Below are 15484 nucleotides of genomic sequence, written 5' to 3'. Positions count from 1 at the left end.
TACTGGAAGAAGCAGCGTCTGGACATTGCCAGGGGTCCCTAGCAACACTGCGGCTTTTGAAATCTGAGGGGGAAAGACTGTGGAGTCAGCGGGTAGTGGAAAAGCTCCGGTGCCTGAGGATGAGCAGGGTCTCGGGATGGATGGACACGCCACCCTCTGAAGAACACGTAGATTCGCAAAACAAAAAACTGGAAAACCAAGAAGAGGAGATGGGATTTAAGGAACTGGACGGTCTGAGGGAAGCCTTGGCAAACCTCCGGGGACTGTCGGACGAGGAGAAGAGTGAGAAGGCGAGGCTTTGCTCCCGCATCCACGAGCAGTCCCAGCTCATCTGCATCCTGAAACGGAGGTCCGATGAGGCTCTGGAGCGCTGTCAGGTGCTGGAACTGCTCAACGCAGAGCTGGAGGAGAAGAGGATGCTGGAGACCGAGAAGCTAAAGGCCAAGAGTGAGCTTGCCCAGAAGCTGGAGGAACGCTTTATGACCCTGGCAGCCAACCACGAGTTGATGATCCGCTTCAAGGACGAACACAAGAGTCAGAACATCAAGCTGAGAGAGGAGAATGAGAAGCTGAGGCTGGAGAACAGCAACCTCTTCAGCCAAGCTCTGAAGGACAAGGAGACTAAAGTCCTGCAGCTCGCCGCCCGAAGCAAGGCCCTGGCCGAAGAGCTGCAGACTCTGAAGGAGAGGTACGACCAGGAGGCCATCAGGGCACAGGCCCGAGAGAAGGAGCTGCTGGAGCTGCAGAGCAAGCAGGCACGCGCCCACGCCAAGGAGACGGAGCAGCTGCGCAGCCAGCTGCAGAGCCTCAAGCAGCAGCACCAGGAGGCCACATCGCAGATGGCAAAGGCCGAGCAGGCCCACAGCAGCCTGAGCCAGGAGCTGCAGGCCAGGCTGCAGATGGTCACCCGGGAGAAAGAGGAGCTGCTGCAGCTGTCCATGGAGAGGGGCAAGGTGCTTCAGAGCAAGCAAGCAGAAATCCGCCAGCTTGAGGAGAAGTTGGAGACAGCAGATGTGGCCAGGAGACAAGCACTAGAGCGGTTTGAGCAAGAGGCGGTGGCTGTGGACAGTAACTTGAGAGTCCGGGAACTTCAGCGCAGGGTAGATGGGATCCAGAAGGCCTACGACGAGCTCAGGCTACAGTCAGAAGCCTTCAAAAAGCACAGCCTGGATCTTTTAAGCAAGGAGAGGGAACTCAATGCAAAACTCCGCCATCTCTTCCCATAAGGAAGCTTCTGCTTCCTCTGGCCTCCAATGCAGAAATCAAATATTTGTGCCTTAGCATTATGGCAAGAGTAAAGATGGTTTTGCATTTTTTAAAAATATTTTTAAGCACAAAAAGCACCTCAAAGAAAAGCTATTTTACTATGATATTGTTGTTGTTGACTTGTAAGGCTAATACTGTTTCAGTCATACCACTTAGAATACGTGTCATTTACTAGATTGTGTTCTGTGCCTTTGAAATCTTCCTAAGTGTGCTATCAGTATCTCTACCTCTCCCATAATATACTATTTATTCTTAACCTCAGATATTTTCATATGGCCTATGATTTTAAATTAGCATCTCCTATAGATTTAAGTAAATAAATATTAAATGTGCAATCAGATGTGCTATTGTGAAAAAAATTAGTATAATAAGCCCTTGCAGATAGGTAGGTTTTTAGTCTCCTATAGTTGAGATGGTAAGCTTTAACTGTGAACAACATAATAATAGCATGATCAACTTGCAGAAAGTGTCTGATTTTGCAACAGGCCTAACAATTGCTTGCATCACTAGCTTTACAACAGTTTTCTTTTTATTTTATTCGCACCAGTTTGGAAAACACAGATTGACATCATTAAGCAAATTTTATTGTAGTCCTTCTGTATTAGCAATAAGATTCAGATAAGTGCAATCAACTAGTTTTGATTTTTTTCTTGTGAACTTAGATCGCATTCCATTTTCTTGGCTTTTGTTTCCTTAATAAAAACAGGATTTAGAGATACAAGAAGGCAAAAATATCAGCAGTTTCATCTAATAGTGTTGACTACTTACAGAAGGCCCCAATTTGGGATAACAAATCATAGCAGACTGGATAGATACATATAGAAACTAATAGTGATTCTTTTGTTTTTATTAGCACAAGGGGTTTTTTGCAATTAGCTTTTTCCTTTTTTGAAACTTCTAAACAGAATGTGTATATGTGTACTTAAGCATTTTTGTAGGAATACTAAATATGTAGTTATAAGAACAAAATAGTTATATATTTATACAAATATATATAAATATATTATATTTATATTATAAATATAATATAAGAGGTAGTTATTAAAGTACACTTTATGCTCCCTTATTTCCCTGTATTTAGTTGATATATAAACAGTATTAAAAATACCTCTCAAAACAAATTGTAACGTAGTGTGTTTCTCACATATTTGATGTCAGGAGTGCCAAGAGTTACCTAATGCTTGGGACTTATTAAAAAAGATTACTTGGTACCTTCTTTGTTTTATTTTATTTCATTTTTTACTTTTTTGTAAATTTTTAAATATATTTGATTGGTTATGCTATTACAGTTGTCCCATTTTTTTCTCACCTTTATTCCCCTCTGTCCTGTACCCCTCTCCCACCATCATTCCCCCACCTTAGTTCATGTCCATGGGTCATAAATATAAGTTCTTTGGCTTCTCCATTTCCCATACTATTCTCACTTCCCCCTGTCTATTTTGTACTATTTTGTACCTACTATTTATGCTTCTTATTCCCTGTACCTTTCCCCCCATTCTCCCCTCTCCCCCTCCCCACTGAGAAACTTCCATGTGATCTCCATTTCTGTGAATCTGTTCCTGTTCTAGTTGTTTGTTTATTTCATTTTTGTTTTTTTAGGTTCAGTTGTAGATAGTTGTGAGTTTGTTGTCATTTTACTGTTGGTATTTTTGGTCTTCTTCTTTTTCTTAAATAAGTCCTTTTAACCTTTCATATAAAAAGGGCTTGGTGATGATGAACTCCTTGAACTTGACCTTATCCGGGAAGCACGTTATCTGCCACTCCATTCTAAAAGCTTTGCTGGGTAAAGTAATCTTCAATGTAGGTCCTTACCTTTCATGTCTTGGAATACTTCTTTCCAGCTCCTTCTTGCCTGCCAGGTTTCTTGTGAGAAATCAGGTGAGAGTGTTATGGGAAGTCCTTTGTAAGTAACTGTCTCTTTTTCTCTTGCTGCTTTTAAGATTCTCTCCTTATCTTTAATCTTGGGTAATGTAATTATGATGTGCCTTGGTGCATGCTTCCTCCAAGTTCTTTGGGACTCTCTGAACTTCCTGGACTTCCTGGAATTCTTATTTCCTTCAACAGATTAGGGAAGTTCTCCTTCATTATGTTTTCAAATAAGTTTCCTATTTCTTGCTAAACCTCTCCTTCTGGCACTCCTATGATTCAGATGTTGGAATGTTTAAAGTTGTCCTGTAGGTTCCTAAGCCTGTCCTCATTTTTTTGAATTCTTGTTTCTTCATTCTGTTCTGGTTGAATGTTTATTTCTCCCTTCTGCTCCAATCCATTTATTTGAGTACTGCTTTCCTTCCCTTCACTGTTGGTTCCCTGTACATTTTCCTTAATTTCACTTTTTATAGCCTTTACTTTTTCTCTGTTTTGCAACCACACTCAAACATTTCTGTGAGTATCTTGATTACCAGTGTTTTTAACCATGCCTCTGATAGGTTGGCTATATCTTTATCACTTAGTTGTATTTTTTCTAGAGCTTTGATCTATTCTTTCATTTGAGCCATATTTTTTGTTTTTGTTTGCCTGTTATGTACTAAGGAGCAGAGCCTTAGGTATTTACCAGGGTGGGGCAACCAACATGTGGCTGCATTGTGGTGGTGTATGTGAGGGAGGGGTCTGAGAGGGAACAATGCCATTCCCTCAGCACTTGGCCAGCTTTCAGTAACTTTCTCTGCTACCCACAAGCCAGTTGGGCCTTTCTGGTGCTGATTCCCAGGTGGGTGGTCTTGTGTGCCTTCTAGGACCCTGTGGGTCTCTCTGATGAACTCTCCTGTGAGGCTGGAGTTTCTCCTGCCACCTGAACCCCCACAGGTTTTTTCAGTCAGAGGTTTTGAGGCTTAATTTCCCCACAGAGGAACCCTGGGTTGTGAGGGCTGTGTCACTCCCCAGTTGTTCCTCTTAATTTATCCACATGCACATGTGGGACCAGCCGCTACCTAGCCCACCCTGGTCCTACAGCCACCTGAGTCCTCTCCACCCTGGTTGCCTGTCTCTGGCCCTCCTGCTGGTCTGGATGAATGTTTCTTCTTTAACTCCTTGGTTGTTGGACTTCTACACAGTTTGATTTTCTGGCAGTTCTGGTTATTTTTGTTTTTAAATTTGTTGTCCTTCTTTTGGTTGTGCGAGGAGGCAAAGTGTATTTACCTATACCTCCATTTTGGCTGGAAGTTCCTTTCTTTGTAAATTTTTAATTGTATTTTTTCCATTACCATTTAGTCCTTTTATTTAATAAACAATTTTCAAGTTCCATCTTACCTCAGGCATCTTTTAAAACCTATTTTCTCACAGTTTTATCACAATTGAGATATTTAATACAGATCTCAGGGAACTACATCAGTGACTTTGGAAGGACTATTTACCTCCTCTTACATGTTACCAAGGATGAGAATATAGGGGATAACTTTATAATGGTTATCTTCTATTAAGCCCATACTATTTGTCATTATGATGAAGCTCTTGAAATAGATCATTTTACTTTATCCTTAGGTAGGGCCATTCAAGAAGGTAATTATGTTCAGTTGTATTTCAAAGAAGAGGAAACCAGGATTTAGTAATTTGCCCAAAACCACCTAGTCACTGAAGGAGCTGGGATTTTGATGGTACTACCACACTGAATGATTTGTGGATTGTCCACCGAGTGCCATGCTCTAGGGGTAGGCACTGAGAATGAGCATGAAGTAGTACGTTTTCTACCCTGGAAGAGCTCCCACACACTTTAGGCTATGGACAAAAAAGCAATTACATACAGCGTGTTTCCATAGGGGGTGTTGTGAGATACCAGTGGATAATGCCAGCTCCTCCCCACCTACACACAAACACACAGAGTAGCTAACTCTGCCTCAGGGTAAGGGTTGGATGGTTGAGAGGATGTTCAAAGATCACTAATACTGGAGTTGATATACAAGCTGGTTGTTAAATAGCTAGTAGAATTTCATCAGGTAGAGAAAAAACAGAAATGTTTGAGATAGCATCATGTAGAAAGTCATGGAGGTTTTTAAAAAATGTCCAGAATACTTGTGGAAATCATAAGTATTTGGGAGGAGGTACAGAGAAGCATGTCTACAGATAGAACAGTAAGAGAAGGTTGTGGGCGTCATATAGATGGCCTCAAAATCCAGGCTGGCCCCTTATATTGGGGGGACAGAGGGTGAATGGTGAGGGACAAGTGTACAAATAAGGGCCACAAGCCAGCCCTCCTCTTCCCACACAGGTTCAGGAGGCTCTGCCAGGGGCCTGGTGTGCATGCTGCCGGCATCCCGTTGTCCCTCCCTACCCCCCACAGCTGCCTGTCCGGGCTCTACCCACTTGTCCCAGTCAGCCTTCTGCTGGTGGTCTCTCCAGCTCCAGTTTTGTCCTCAGCCTTTGGGAAGGAAGAGGCTGCTTTTGGTCAAAGGCCAAGCAGGTCCTGGAAGAGGGCTTAGACTAAGAAAGTAAAAGAAGTGTGAACCTATGATGTGTCAAGTGCTTTTCATGTCACCTTCATATCACCCCTTCAGGGAGGTTCAGTTTTCACTATTTTACAGATGAAAAAAAAGTGAGACTGAGAAGGTGACTTGCCCAGGGAACTTCGGGGTTGGCACGAGTGTGGTTTGGACCCAAGCCACTCTGGCAGAGTCGGCTGCATGGGTATACCACCTGCTTTAGTGTTCCACTGTTGCTGCCTTGAGATTCTTAATCATTGTGTGAGGAGGGGCTTGACAATTTCATATCCTGCTGAGCGCTGCAGTTTATGTAGCTGGACCTCCTTTCTGGCTCTAAAACCCATGCTCTTCCCTTCCCCCACCATTATACAAACTACCTTCTAACTAGCCGCAAAATGACTTGTCTCTTTGTGCCTCACAGCACTTTGTATCCCATGCTCTCAGTGCTTAATTTGTACTAGTCTGTGACCTGGAGCCAAATTCCAGGATGAGCAACTAGTTTATTGTGGTATGCTGTTGTATAAGATGATCTTATCACTGAAACAAACTGGCAAAATGTCAATGGACTGTGGCCATGGCACAGTCATGTGCCATGGCTACTGCCCTTGAAGGGAAATTTAAAAAACAAAACTGCTTTATAAAGCAACCTGTAGCCCTAGTAAATTTTCTGCAATATTCCACTAGCAGTAGCTCTAATATGAAAGTCAGCAGACAGAGATTCTAAAGTCAAATAATGTGTGAGTAGCACTGTGTGGCTGATAAGTGTGATCTTTTGTGTTACCTATTCAAGGTACTGTGAGCCCTTCACTGTGCCTCTAAGGAACTCGTCTGCTTCCAAAAAAAATCATGGAAAAGAGCTAGAAAAGGAATGAGAGCTATAGGAAAAGTGAACTGACTGTATGATGTTCTCATAATAGTGGCTGTATTTCAGTTAGTAAAAATTAATTTGTTTCTAGTAAGCAAAGTAGTAACAGAAACTCTATTTCTCCCCAACTTCACTGTATTAAAACAAAATAATAATTTAAAGAAGATTGTTTGAAGGAGCACCTTCCAAGGGGCTTGCTCTTCTGTCCAGCCCTCATTCACTGAGATACCTGTAGAGTCGCTATGGCTGGGTCAGTGCAGGAATGATTCTCTGCTTTCAACTTGGGCAAGCCCGAAAGAACCTGGCAGACATTTGACATACTACATCTTGGCACGTGAATAAAGGAAAAAAAATCGTGACCCTAACTGCTCTCCCAAAGCTGCCCCTGCCCTTCCAGGTGACTTGTCTTCCATTGTCATTGGCCAACATCCAGCCATATGCAAACACCTCAAGCATCTTCATGGGGACTGTTGCCACCATGACTAACCTGGGCCAGTCAGGATCTGCCCCTGCATGGGAACAAGGCCAGTTTATGCCACAGAGTGGAAGGGGCTCTCTGACAAAGGCAGGGTTGGCTGCCGGCAGTGTCTGTTATACCACACCTAGTTACATTGACAAGGCCTTATCAGGCTAGGAGTATTTTTTTTTAACTTGGACTCCTAAACTGTAGAAATTTTGGGAGGTGGCCAAGAATGGGCATGTTCTGATTATTTTTCTATCTCCCTAAAGACAAACTGGAGGTTATTTGCCAAACACTAAAAACATCTTATTAAATTTAAGAGCTTAGATACAGATGCACCTCTCTGCTTCATGCTGTTCTCTCCAGACCTTCTGTTTATCTCACTTGGAAAAAGTCCAAGAAAAAAGTTCCCTTTGGACAGATCTCCCTGGTCATTCACTGCACATTTGACTAACTACAGTGGCCCCTTCCCCAGCCCCCTCAGTCTCCAGTTTCACAAAGGGACTCACTCAGCTGTTTGCCAGACTGTTCCTATTGAATGCTGTAAACTACTTCAATCATACTAATCTAAAATGGCACAGTTTATAATAATAAAAAAATTAAAAACAGGCTCTATGTCATCAGTAAGGAACTGATTCAACTGTGGGCCCTTCATACCTTGGAATATGTTGTAAATGAAGAAATAAGAAAGAAAAGAGAGAGAGGTTCTTTATATAGTACTATAGAAATATCTCCAGGATACATGTAGGGGGAAAAAACAAGATGCAAAATAACATCTGTAGTATACTATTTTTTGTGTAACTGTAGAGAGGCAGAGAGGGAAATAAGGAAACAAATGTATTTACTCCTATTTGCATAAAAACATATTGAGAAAAATAAATACTAATAAAGTGGTTATTAGTGGTGTGGAGGGGTTTGGGTATTACCATGGTTAGGGATAGGAGTGGAAAGGAAACTTTTCAGTGTCTCTCATTTTTTATCATTTGACTTTTGAACCACATGCATGTATTACTTATTTTAAAAGACGATAAAAACAAAAATAAAAGAATCTGGCACATAACTGCTTGACTTCCTAGTAAGCTCTAAGTAGAAGACCTCAAAAAGCCTACACGTTTTTCTTTCTCCAAGAATTGAGCTGACAAAACCTATTTTATATAGAGCCAAATATGGCCTGACATATCTGGGTCAGGCCATTGAGCTGGAAGCTTCCACTTTCACAAATGTTCAACAACATATGGCTCGTGACAATGTCTTTTTCTACTCTTAGGAGTGCCTCCTAGTGATTACTATTTCTCTACTAAATTTAAACATTTAAATATAGAATTTTTCTCATGGGTTTTCACATGTTTGTATGAGAACTAATTTTAAATTTTAGAAAGCCTATTTTCTCGTTTCAAGTTTTTAGACTTTGGGAGTTGGTTTTTGATTTCAGCCTAACAGATAAACAAAAGATGGTAAAGATAGGGCAGACCAAGCCATTCTGATCTTTCAATTTTAATTAATAACTCATTCATTTATTATAGCTTATCAGTTTTACTAATATTTATGAAAGCATACTATTGCTAAATTCTGGGGTACAATGTGAGCAGACAGAGATCTTACCCTCATTGAATTTGCATCCCAGTGAGTGAGAAAAATGCGGAAAGATGGGATCCCATGGTAGAGCACAGCAGGGTTTTCCGACATGATGTAGGAAAGAGAGGTCAGGGAAAGCTTTACCTAAAAGTGGCATTTAAGCTAAAGCCTGTAGAATGTGTAAGAATCATCCAAGAGAAGAGATAAAGAAAGCCTGAGAGTACGGTAGCTCAGAAGCCTTCGCAACACTTCCTGTTCCTGGTAAGAAGAATGCCTTCCCTTCCTCCCCCACCACTCCCTCCCGCCCCAGCCATCCCCACCTCCCTACATCCTACCCCTTTGGAATGCAAATAAAAAAATAAATTAAAAATAAAAATAAAAATGTATTTAAATCCCAAAAAGAAAACTGCTTCTCCCAATAGCCACATCATCCAGCATGCAGAATAAAGTAATCACGGGAGACTTTAATATAAGACTCTGTGGCCAGATTAATTTCCACTTTGCTCACATCCATATTTATCTTTGTCCCAGTCGGAAGTGTGAGCCTTTATAATCTGGCTGAATCCTCCCCTCTCCCCATCCCCACTCAAACACATTACTACTAGGCCCTTTGGAAACCTAGATCCAGCATCACTGAACTAGTCAAAATATTAATGCTATGAGTGAATGCAGGCATCAGCACCAGATTGCCTGAATTCAAATCTTGTCATTTACTGGGTGACCTTAACTAGGATCTTACTGAGTGAAGAGGAAATCAGAGAGCAAAACCTTCCAGTGAATAAGAGATATGACCAAGACATAGTGTAAATTTCACATTGATAATAACCATATAGAGAAAATAATTATGCAAATGATTCTAGGAAACAGCATTTCAAATGAATATCCTTAATGTAATATATTCCAAGGAGAACTAGAATCACGAAGAAATCTTAGTAATTTCGTTGATTATCATTGATTAGTTTTATGGTTAGTTGTTATACTGGCATTCTTTTAAAACTACTATATTACACTTTAAAACTATTTTAAAGTATATTATATATGTGTATATTATGTATATATATATACATACACATAACAAGAATGAGAGGCTAAAGCAAAAAAAAATGATTGTGTTAGTGTTTCTAGAGATGAAATTTTCAATCTATAAATTAAGATATTAAAACGTGAGGCAAAAATCATTTAATCTTAAATTTGAACTGCAATATCAATTGCAATATCACTCTAAACCTATGACAGTTTTACTATTAAAAAAGAGAGCACTCTGTCCCCTGTAGCACGTGTGCCATTCTGCTGCATCTGCTCAGCAAAGCACCAGCGCTGATTCAGCTTCATTCCCTACCATCTCTGCTCCAACTCTCTGCTACAGAAGATTCATAAGTGCATGTATTGGCATTGAAGTACCATACAGTCATGGTCTTTGTGGAGGATTTGATAGATTTGTATTCATCATCTATTCTAATCCCTCTGTTAATGTGCTTTTCTGTATTACAAAAATGGAAAAGCTAAAACAAAGGAACGCAAAGAAAACTGTATTTGCAGACTCCTCTGCAGTTATATTTGGAAGATGTAAATGAGGCAGGAGACCTTTTCCCTTGCTTTGGCTGTTGCTGCCAAGCACATTTTTGGAGACATTTTTCTGTAATAGCATTCCAGTGAGCATTTGCTAGTTTTATGGGATATGGTAGCCAGTCCCCAAGATAGCACCTAATGATTCTTGTCTCCCTGCACTCACATTCTTGTGCGGTCTCCTTCCATGGTGAATAAGGTCTGACTCGTGACTCATAGACTATCACAGAAGTAACTGATTGATTTATGTGACTTCTGAGTCTGGCTCATACAAAACATTGCTGCTGCTTCCTTGGTCTCTTGGATCATTCCCTCTAGGGAAAGCCAGCCACCATGTAGTGTAGAGACTCACTACAGCTTGTGGAGAGGCCCACGTGGAGGGAGAAGTGAGGCATCCCCCAGGACAAACCTGTCAGCCGCCTTGGGAGTAGACCCTCCAGCCTGTGTCAAGCCTTCACATGACTACAGCCCAAGCAAAAATCTGACAAATTTCATGAGAATTCTGGAGCCAGACTGTTTAGCCAAGGCAATTACATTAATTTCTGACCTGTGAGAGATAGTAAATGTTTATTGTTGTTTTAAGGTTTTGGGTAACTTGTTAGGCAGCAATATAATATATGGGGTTGAGAGCTTTGGCAGCAGCTGTACTCTTGAAGCCAACACTTACCCATTTGGGGCAGAGATAACATTTTTTTTATCAGGCCCGTTTGGCCACATTGTACTGAGTGGCATTCTTGATCACCGGGCCTAATGCCCACTCCTCCCATCCTTTCAATGACTTTGTAAGCATGCGTTCTCTGTATTCCATCTTTTTCTGCTTAAAATAGTTGAATTGGTATCTGTTCTCTGCAATTGAGCTTAACCTAATAAAAATATGCACCTCAAATCAATAGCCAGACACAAGAGGCATTCCTGTTAAAGTAAGAAATAAGACAAGGAAATTGGCTATTAACAGTATTATTTAACACCAGTCTGGAAGTGCTATTTCATGACTGTATTTCAAAGGAGGCAAAATTGTCCCTATGTATAATAAGGTGGCATAATTGTCTACCAGGAAAATTTGAATGGATAAGCTGAAAATAAAAACAATTAAGAAATTTTAATGGGCTAGTCAGTTAAAAATTTAACAAAAAAAGATGAGCTTTCCTGCATAGCAACAATAAGCATGTAGAAAATATAAAAGAAGAGATAATCTAGTCCAGTAACAAACTATGCATTAAATAACTGGGAGGGATAAATTAATAAACTTAATGCAACTTTTATAAAAAATCCAACTTTTTTTAACTTAACAAAATTTATGAAGTTATCTGGAAGAATAAATATCCATCTGATGATAAAAATTCTGAGAAAGTAAAACAAAGGACTTGTATGAGCTATTTCATAAAGCTGCAGTAAAAATGAAATGATTTTGCTTCCAGAATGATGAGACTGATCAATGAGCCAGAAGAAAAAGAGCAGAAATAGATCCAACTGCATGTAAGAATTTGACATATAGGATACATGTTGAAAAACAAGAGGAGCAAGTATGAATTGCTCAATAAATTTTATTGTGGCAGATCCTGTTTTGGAAAACTATATTCCTATGCCACATTTTATACCAGAATAAACTCCATTTGGATGAAAATGAAATAAATTGTCACTCATGTTGTTAAAAACACACTTAGTAAAATATAAATAGAAGTAATTAAAGACGTTCTAAAACATGCATGTAAATATTAGTATTATATAGGTTAATAAAGATTTCTTAGGCTTAATATTAGAGCCAAAACCCATGAAGAAAAATTTGATAGATGGACTATTATACAATTATAGCAAAACAAGAAATTTTAGCCCTTCCATTCCCCAATAAATAATCAGCTGGGTGAAAATTGGAACATATATGGGACAAAGGTATGTTTTTCTTATAATGCAGAAGTTCATCTAAATCAAGAAGAAAAAAGACAAACATTCTTCCTGACGAACGTCTTTTACCTCCTCAAAGAAAAATGGACTAAGGAGATGAAAAGGTTGTTCACATTAGAAATCAATCAGTATGCGAAAAACACTAACCTTCTCATAATCAAAGAAATGCAAATTCACATGAAAATATGCCACTTTTGTTTTTGATTGGCACATTTTTAAGAGAACAAATCCACTGTCATTTCATGTGCTGGAACTAAATACTGTCATGCACCATTGGTGAGACATACCTTTCCATAGGTAATAGAGTCTATGTATAAATATTTTGTCTAGAGATTCTACTACAAGGAATTTATTTCAAGGAAGTTAAAGAATAAGTGAACCAAGATATTTGCACAGCATTATCGTGTGGTTTGTAATATTGTTATTGAGCAAACTGGGACCTGGTGCCTTCACATATGACCCAACAGTTAGTGTTGAAGGAAACAAGTTTTAATGAACAGTTCCAATCTTGGAGGTATTGAGAGCACTTCTGCTTAGAGCCCTCCTTTTCCGTGAGACCTAGAACCTCCCTTGCTTTCCAAAATGCTACAAGCCAAAATATGTACAGAAGTTTCCCATATTTTTATTTGTTCATTGGCTGTTTAAGCGAACAGATTTCCATCCTGTTTGAAATGTGCACTGTGGGCTTTAGAGTTATCATCCTTTCGCAGCAGCCTTTTTTTTCTATACGATTTTGGGTGCCCGGTTCTTAGCCTCCATGTAATGGTTCAGGAAAATATGTGGTGTGTTACACTGGATTATGTTGGACTCCAGGAAAGCACTTGTCCCAAGAGAGTGGCTTCTCTATATGTCCTTCAGAGAAGAAGTCTGCAACTCAGCAGTCCTGGTCACCGTTCAGCTTCAAGCATTTTTCTGAGCAGGTCCCTGCAGCTGCATCAGCTCTGCCACCATCTTCTTTAGGGAGACCTCCTCTCTCACTGCAGACCTTGTGGCTCTTTTTCCTTCTGACCTTCAGCCCACCCTAATTTAAGTGCTTGGTCTAGAACTTCCTATGTTAGTTCATATCTGTCCCTTCCTATAGTGCATTAGTGTCTTTTTTTTTTTTTGGTTAGTTCCCCACTGTCTTTCATCCTTTTCAGCTGCCATTTTTAGTCAGGGCAAAAGTTCCCAGTGAGTAAGTTGTAAAGTTTCTGAAATGGAATTCTAGATAGTCATCAAAAACAAGCATGTGGATCTACATTTAGTTGCATGAAGAAGTCCACCGTATATTTATACCAAAACAGTAGAATTCAAAGAAATAAAACAAAACCGTGTGTATGTACATAGAAGATCTCTTCATCTACATAACAAAATTTTAATAAGTTATTTTGGGGTAGTTACATTGTGGGTAATATCTGTCTACTTTTAATACATTTCTGAATTTTTTGCAATGATCATTATAAATAGGAAAAGAAAAATAAAACAGCTGGAAGAAATCAAGAGTGAGCAGAGTAAGGAGAAGAAAATGGATGAATGGCAAAAGGGATAGAGGAATTATTTTCTGGGAGGTTTACTCTTGCTTTACTTGATTTTTTTTGTATTTTGAGGCTACCATGTAAAAAATTCCTTCTCTTTCAATTTTCTACTTGTTTTAGTCCAACTGGAGAGGTTCTTAAACCATGTATATTTAAACCAAAATCTTGTAGCCTATATATAGGGAAAAATATAATAGATTAACCCATGATTTGAATTTTTCTTAAGGAGAAAATGCAGTTGAATGGGATTAGCAGCCACACAAAACACCTGTGAGTCAAGGCAGGTCAGAGCATATATCACCTTGAACTGTTCAATATTCTACTTTAACAAAAGCTTTTCCTAGTGGAAAGGTTAAAAGGGACATGGAGGTCATTTATTTATTCTTCTAGATACCATAGATCATAGTCATTTTGCCCTTGGCAGAATTGTTTTCATTAGGTGGCCTTTAGTACTATGCCTTCAGCCAAAACTGGAGACCTTCTTTATTCAATTATTTGACAAACATTTATTGAAGTCTAAGCTGTGTTAGGGACTGATCTGGATATTTGGGACCTATCGATGAATGTCCAGTTTTCATTGAACTTGCTTTCTATCCTTCTAAGAAACAGCCATATAAATAAAAGTAGTTATTGTTGAGGTTAATTGCTGCTTTATTCAATATTCCCTAGAGAAGTTTAAAACCTAAGAACTTGAAAAGCGGTTAGGAAATTCATACACTGTTTACTTTACTCATGAATAAACAAGGGAAAGTTTGTTTTTCTCGGTGCCCCCGCTCTCTGTTTTTTTTTTGTTTGGGCTGCCCGGAAACTTAGTCTACTGTGAGCTCAATTTGTCTGTTTTTCAGAACTACACTTACCCTTTTGGAAAGCCTTATCTTCCTATTTCATCTATATTGTCACTGATCTTGCTTGTTAAAAATTTGAATTGTTTTGTTTCTAATGTATTTGTGACCTGCTGCCAATCTCAAATACCTTGTGGGATTAAGGAAACAAATATAACACTATGAGGAAACAAATTGAGAATGTGGTGAATTTTTCCAAAGAAATAACCTTGTCTCTTCAAAACACCAATATGAAGAAAAACTAAAAAGTAAAAGGGACTAATTACATAGGAACCAAATGTAGTGACTCTTATTTGGACCCTGGCTCAAAAGAAAATATCCACATAAAAGATTATTCCGAGGAAATTTGAATAGGCCTCGGTAATAGTATTACCAAATAATTGTTAATTTTCTCAAGACCTGATAATAGTGTTATGATTATAAAAGAGAATGTCCTTGTATTTAGAGAGGCATAGTGAAGTATGTTGGGGCAGCGTGTCTTGTCTGCAACTTTGGGACGATTCAGAAAAAAATAATGTTTTTACAAACATTTATATGCAGGTAAAGCACATATAGAAAGACGTTAATTACTGAATTGTTGAGTCTGGGTGTTGGGTTAAATTAGAGTGAAATCTGTACTACTTTCTATATGTTTGGAAGTTTTTATAAGAAAAAGTAATTTTCAAAAGTAATTTGAAAATTAAACTGTATATGAATGATTTATTCTCTCCCCCTTTTTTCCCCTAGTACTCTGAGTGTTGGAATGAAAAGATCTTGTAGTATAGGGAAAGAGGAAAGGAGCAATTTCAAGAAGGATCTGGTCACCAGTCTTAAATTCCGGAGAAATCCAGGATAACTTTAAACTTATTCAGAAGTTGGTGTCTTAAAGGTCGTTTCTGAGCGAGAGTGGTTTCATTGGAAGTGGAAGGGAATGCAACGTTGAGAAGAGAAGGCAGAGCGCCTAGGTCACTTTTTCAATAAACCCGGGGTTCTGTTGTTAGTTTTGAGGCTGTTACTATGACATCACTGGAGATCTGGAATTATTCCCACTCCAGACCTCCCTGAACTCTCGCGATACTAGAGCCAGGCGGAGCGCGAAATGC

The 15484-nt window shown here is 39.3% G+C and overlaps 1 protein-coding gene across 1 annotated transcript; it reads left to right on the top strand.

Annotated features, from left to right (window-relative positions):
* Positions 1-2336, top strand: CCDC89 (coiled-coil domain containing 89). The gene has a single exon (XM_037167643.2). The coding sequence runs from the start codon at positions 120-122 to the stop codon at positions 1224-1226; it is 1107 nt and encodes a 368-aa protein (XP_037023538.2). The 5' UTR covers positions 1-119; the 3' UTR covers positions 1227-2336.
* Positions 2337-15484: the final 13148 nt, after the last annotated feature.

The sequence above is a fragment of the Artibeus jamaicensis genome, unplaced genomic scaffold (assembly GCF_021234435.1).
Source record: "Artibeus jamaicensis isolate MK-2021 breed Jamaican fruit bat unplaced genomic scaffold, CSHL_Jam_final contig_64, whole genome shotgun sequence".
In the NCBI taxonomy this organism is placed as follows: Eukaryota; Metazoa; Chordata; class Mammalia; order Chiroptera; family Phyllostomidae; genus Artibeus; species Artibeus jamaicensis.
This window is presented reverse-complemented; position numbering and strand designations above follow the sequence as displayed.

Coding starts and splice junctions, on each gene's coding strand:
- CCDC89 (XM_037167643.2), top strand. CDS start 120: ATGAGCAGGGTCTCGGGATGGATGGACACGCCACCCTCTGAAGAACAC.